General features: G+C 38.6%; 1 protein-coding gene across 1 annotated transcript in view; it reads left to right on the top strand.

The window, feature by feature from the left end:
- Positions 1-329: 329 nt before the first annotated feature.
- LOC102294096 (G1/S-specific cyclin-D1) overlaps positions 330-6,338 on the top strand; it is a 7,820-nt gene continuing 1,811 nt past the window's right edge. The window contains exons 1-4 of the mRNA XM_005933513.3: positions 330-906; positions 3,891-4,106; positions 4,605-4,764; positions 5,669-5,817. Coding sequence (XP_005933575.1) covers positions 703-906; positions 3,891-4,106; positions 4,605-4,764; positions 5,669-5,817 — 729 coding nt within the window. The 5' untranslated portion in view covers positions 330-702. The remainder of the gene's footprint in view (positions 907-3,890; positions 4,107-4,604; positions 4,765-5,668; positions 5,818-6,338) is intronic.

Below are 6,338 nucleotides of genomic sequence, written 5' to 3' on the forward strand. Positions count from 1 at the left end.
GTATGTAATGGTGGGCTGGACAATGCTGCTTAACATTTTGTAAATTTTCTTTAAAATGATTAAAAAATAATTTTCCATTTTTCCATTCGGCTTCTATCTTTAGATATATTGTTAGTACACACTCTTTCTCTTTCTCTCTTTCTCTCCGCGTGTTTATGTTGAGAGCAAAGTTACCTAAGTTAAGCACAAAAGCAGTCATGTTTGTCAGAGTGCATTTCCGTGAGTAAACCAACAGCCTACTGACGTGATCTTCAATAGTAAGGAAAAGGACCGTTACTGCTGTCTTATTGTGAAGTGTATACTCGGAAGTGTACGTTATCTCGCGTTGTTTGACGCCGAACAATGTGCCAGTAAAAGGGCGCAGCAGGACAGGGATGTAGTCTGCCGGTGGAGAAAGCCTTGCTGTTCTGGTTTGTCCTGTAGTTCTGTGTTGTCCAACAAAAGGAAGTAACTTTTAAACCGTCGAAAAGGTATAAGCTAACTTGATAGAGGAAATCAAAAGGTTAAGTTATTTACAGATTTAATTCCAACAGGAAACTGAAATTTACATACAAACATGAATAAACGGGAGCATTTAGACGGTTTTGTGAACAAAGTATGTAGCGGCTAATAATTTTGTGCTGCTAGCTAAGTAGTTAGCTTTAGTCGATCACATCAGTGACTTAAAAGTACAGACTCACAGTGCTACGGACGCAATAAGGCATGGAGCCTCAGCTGTGGTGCTGCGAGGGGGATGGGCCTCCTATACCGAGAGCCTACCGAGACTCCAACCTGTTGACTGACCGGGTCCTGCACGCTCTGCTGCGGGTAGAAGACATGTACCTCCCCGCTCCTAACTACTTTAAATGTGTCCAGAGAGAGATATCTCCGTACATGAGGAGGATAGTCGCTGCTTGGATGTTAGAGGTGAGTTGAGCCGATACACGTTAACCGCATTCACAGAACTCAGAATTCCTCTGCTCTGCAACTTTCCATTAAAGTTTGTTTTTGTTGCGTGTCACGTGGCTTCAATTACCGATTATTGATACCTGATTTCCACTCGGTAACAAGCTCATTTCACTTGATAGTCATTTTTTCTATCCCACAGAGTGTGCGCGATAGATTTTACATACAGTTCCGTGACGTGAAAGCTGAAAACTATGTTAGTGGCGAGTTGCCAGTCCTGCGGCCACGCGCTGCCTTTGTGTTGGGGCTTCGCGGAGAACTTCAGTCTATTTGTCCGGTAATGTTCATTAACACCGACCCACCGTTTGTTGCATTTCCTTGGCTTATGCTCAGAGTTAAATGCGGGTTTTTTTGTTTTGTTTGTTTTTGTAATCTTGAGCTTGTCCTGTCGGTGCATGTTGTTCAGCCATTGTTTTTGTCGTCACAGACGCATATCACTAAAAGATGTGGTGGGGTAACATTTTTCTCCTGTCATAACATTTTCCAATTTTAAAATCGTACGGGGTCTTTTTTTGTCAACTTTTTTTTTTATAAATTTTTCAAATGTTGCTATTATTACTGTTAAAACAGGATCATTCTGTGTTTTGGGGGGTACTTTGCCCGAATTTCAGCCAAGACGCAGAAATGGCGACCAGAGGACGCTGCAGGCATTGGCTGTGGGATGATTGTCTGTCAGTCTTCATACATTCAACATTATCAATTTGTTGGGGAGTTTTTTTTTGTTTTTGTTTTTTTCTTATGACCTTGGTCAAAAACAATTCCTACTCTTAAACATGTAAAATACTCTGTAATTACAGTTAATATAGAGCAGTATAGAGAACTGTAATATAGAAATAAAGTCTTAGTACTTATGAAATGTTTTAAACACAATCTGTTAACTGCTTTTAAAATGAATCAGGCTCTCATCACTGCATCAAGGCTTCTCGATACCTTTATGTCCATTTTGAGTGCATGATAATGAGAATTATGAGTAACTGTAATGAAATGCTCTGGGCTAATGACCTAAAATGCTAGTATGGTACACAACCTTTTATTCTGCTTCATGCTAAAGCTTTAAAATGTATTTATAATTATAAAAAATGTTGTTCTGTTTTAAGAAGTATTGAGTGTAATGATAATAGGGAGTGTAAGAGGCGTGTAATATCATATATATTAATATTAAGCATAATTATAGACATGTCTATATTATGACTTATGTCTATATATTAAGACTTAAAGACATATTATAGACATATCTTTGCAATTTTATTTTATATGGAATTTTTATGACATTAACAAAATTAGTAGAAAAATGGATCCAGATACATGTTGATAATGAGAATTCACTTAGAATTCTGGTTAAATGATTGTGAAATTGTGTTAAAATGATGACAAAATTAATTAATCCTGTCAGCCTCTTTCAGGCTTTACATAAAATATCTTAGTTTATATTACTAAATTATTGTTTTTGAAAAATATGACCTGGACATATTGTAGATGGCGCCGTGGAGCCAGTTTGCAGTGTTCCATCACCAGGACCATAAGACATGAAAGCCTTCATCGTATTGACAGTTAGATTGTGTTCAAGCCGGAGCCTTATCACGCATGAGAAGTTTGGTATGGATTGGATAATGTATGTGTCAACGACAACAAATGAAATTTTCATGGCACATGATCAAAATTAGCCATGGTGTCATGGACGCCCCCTGCAATGAAGACTCAAAAGCTCTACGGTTTAATAAGGCCAAAATATGAAGTTGATCTAATAAATCCCTAGGAGGAATTTGCAAAATTACAACACCTGGAAATGTCAAAATTGCTATTTTCAATTATTATAAACAATTATTTTGCCCGAATAACAAGAACAAATGTCGCAGATACATTAGGGCCTTCGCACTTTAGTGCTTGGGCCCTGATTAAACACTTTGACAATGCTGGCTGTAAAACACATTGTGTTTGCACTGAAAAGGTTTTAAAGATGTTTCAAGAGGAAAATATACTCGTTGAATTTAAAGTAGCAGTGTCTAAAGGTATTTTGTGTTAAATCTATTAATCTAAGTAACTGCGAGTTTCTATAATCCAATAATTTTTTTTACAACTCGAAAAAACTGTACTGTGCAGTCAAAGACTTCTGTCTATTCTTAAAACAGTTACTTGACACGCTCTATTGGTTTGTATCAGAATCATTTGTAACTCTGAATTCCTTAAAGCTTTGTACACTGAGAATTAAAATAGAGTGACACTTGCTGATAGAGATACAGGTACTGTGTATAAAAGCCATTCAATGTAAAACCTCAATGGTAGCATTTAGCCTGTAGTCATCCCCCCCCCCCCCCCCCCCCCCCTTTCACGCTCCTTTTGTTTTTTAAGCCAAAAGGGGCCATATTTGAACAAGAAGGCAGATGCACCTTCAAGTTGCCACGATGACCTACATACATATCTGCTAGTTAGTGCTAATAAGATATTAGAAATTCACTCCCACAGAGTGAAGCGTAAATGTGTATTTTATAAAATATTACTATATCATTAGTTTGATAGTTACATTAAAGTGTCCCAAAAGCCTAAAACAGCACAAACACTACTTAGAGGTCCAGTTCAGTGACTCCTAGCAAATGGCTTTCCGCTACCCTTGCCTGTGCCGGGACATCTGTTAGAGTATCAGGTTGTAAACATGTGTTTTTAATGCTGTAAAGTTGGGCACTTTTACACAGGCCCAAATGGGGACTGGGTTCATTTTGGGGCCAGACTCAAGTGACCATTATTATGCATCTAAGTTGACTATATTTCCCCAAAGGTTATCACTTGGATACATTTATATCTCACATTTCCAATACCTCAACTCTGTTTCTTCAAATTTTGAATCTGGTAACATTTCTAGGGAGTTTTCTCCGAGACTTAAACTAATACAACATTTTAAAAACGACTAGACAGTATTTAATGGTGGTATTCACTGACTGTTGCTACAGGTGTGCGAGGAGCAGAAATGTGAGGAGGAGGTTTTCCCCTTAGCTATGAACTACATGGATCGCATCTTGTCAGTGGAACCCACAAAGAAGAACCATCTGCAGCTGTTGGGAGCTGCCTGCATGTTCCTGGCATCTAAACTAAAGGAGACAATCCCACTGACTGCGGAGAAACTCTGCATCTACACTGATAATTCAGTCACACCTTCTCAGTTGCTGGTATGGCATTCTGAAGTAAACTATTTCATTAAAGTGCTCTCTCTGTTTTGAAGCTAAGATTCTGAGGACTTTTTTTTTTTAATGTAACATCCATCCTGCAGGGATGTCTGTCTCAAAACAAGATATCTCAGTAGCTAATGCCCAGATGCTGTAGAATGTATAGTCCCAGAGAATGACTTGTAATAGTTCTAGTAACCTCCTAACATTTTCCACCTTGCTTTAAAAAAAAAAAAAAAAAAAAAAAATTAATTTCACTATTTTTCCACCAGCATATGAGGTCTTTTATCTCTAAATATCAGCACAGTTATTGTAGTGTCTCATTGTCCCACGAGAGTATTTCCTTAATCATTTCAGATACCCCTTTTCTTACAGTGTTACTTTTAAGCCCCAAATCTCCCAAAAGTGACCATAAGATATCTGTTAATCCCTCCGTCTGTCTGTGTCAAATCCTACTTTGAACCTGGCCTTCTGTCCATCTTTGTTTTCACCCACTCACAGCAGATGGAGCTGCTGGTTTTGAATAAGCTGAAGTGGGACCTGGCTTCACCCACCCCTCTTGATTTCATCGACCACTTCCTGTCTCAGCTGCCTGTCAACAAAGAGAACAAGTCGATACTGAGGAAGCACGCTCAGACCTTTGTTGCACTGTGTGCCACAGGTATGCATGAGGCTACATCACATGCATCGCTGTCTTTATATATTGTGGTTGAAATTTCTCTTGAGCAGAGTGTGGTAATAAGACTGACTCACTGGGTTAATACATGCCAACAAATAACTGATGTACTTTTAAACACCCAACTTCATAGTTTTCTCTACTAAATTGCATAACAATTCACTTATTCCTAATTGCTCATATTTGATGCATAAATAGACAATGGATCCACTGCTGTCTGACTACTATAATGTGCAGTGCTTTGGAGCACAAATCAGGTTGCAGTCTCAATCCGTAGAGCTGGTAGATGCCAGACCAGCTCAACCCTGCTGTCTGACTCAACCTTTCCTGGTGAAACTGTTGTGTCGTGGTTCGCACTGTCACCTCACAGAAGGTTTCATGGTTTTTAACCCTGGCTTGGGCCTTAGTTATTTTGAGAGAGGCTGGATGGTTAAAAACAGGTATGGCATTGTTTGAGAGAGGGCATAAAAGGAGGAGCTGCTTCCATGTCTGTAATGTGGGCAGGCCAAAGCAGCTAGTTTGTGTCGAAAGAAAGAAGAAAACAATGTGTACGAAGGCATCAGCTGAGCTGTTAAATGATGATTGATGGGATTGGGGTCAGCTGATCTGCTGTGATTATGGCTTGTCTGCTTTAACTAGTCCTGTACGCAATCTTTGGGTTTTCCTAAACCTTTAAAGCCCCTATAACTTCATCTTCATTTCTTGCTTTTATTAAAGCATCTTCATATATGAAACACATTGCCATCAATGCATGCTCCTGTTTAACACAGAACAGAAATTCACCTCAAGCATCTGTATTTTTTGTGGTTTTGAATGTTTTGTTTTGTTTGTTATTAATCCCCATTTAAAAACTAACAAATTTACATTAAGTTCCTTTGATTCTCTCCAGATGTCAAATTCATAGCCAGCCCCCCATCCATGGTGGCAGCAGGCAGCATGGTGGCAGCGGTAGAGGGCTTACAGATGAGAATGGTGGGTAACACCATGATGTCTCAAAAACTGACAGAACAGCTGGCTCAGACCATCAAAAGTGACCCGGTGGGTACATCTGTTCACAGCATGACTGGTACACATTACATTCACTTAGTCACATTAGAGGAAAGATGTTAGCAGAACGAGTGTGTAATTAGTCCTGCTCCGCACTAATACTGTTGATTTACTGAAAAAGAGCAGAATTGAATTTAACAGGGTGTCGAAGAGAGGGAGAAGGATCCTGAGGAACCCAACAGATGCTATTAGAAAACGATGTTTGTCAAAATGCAGCTATTAATGGGACTGTGTTGGACTGTTTATAATACGTTCAGGTTTGTTAACTTATCCAGTATTTCCAGTCTAATGAAACAAACACAACAATAGAAATGGTCATGAGATGAGTCCATACAGGGAGTCATTGCGTTCCATTTACTGATATCAACAGTCAAGTTTTGTGTTAGTTGATTTAGTTTTATTTATATAGCACCAATTCACAACAATAGCTGCCTCAAGGCAATTAATATTGGAAGGGTTTGTTTTTTGTTTTCTTTTCTTTTCTCCTTTCTTTTTTTTTTTTTTTTTTTTTT

This window comes from Haplochromis burtoni, unplaced genomic scaffold, assembly GCF_018398535.1.
Source record: "Haplochromis burtoni strain Fernald_Lab_line unplaced genomic scaffold, NCSU_Asbu1 Contig_169, whole genome shotgun sequence".
Classification (NCBI taxonomy): domain Eukaryota; kingdom Metazoa; phylum Chordata; class Actinopteri; order Cichliformes; family Cichlidae; genus Haplochromis; species Haplochromis burtoni.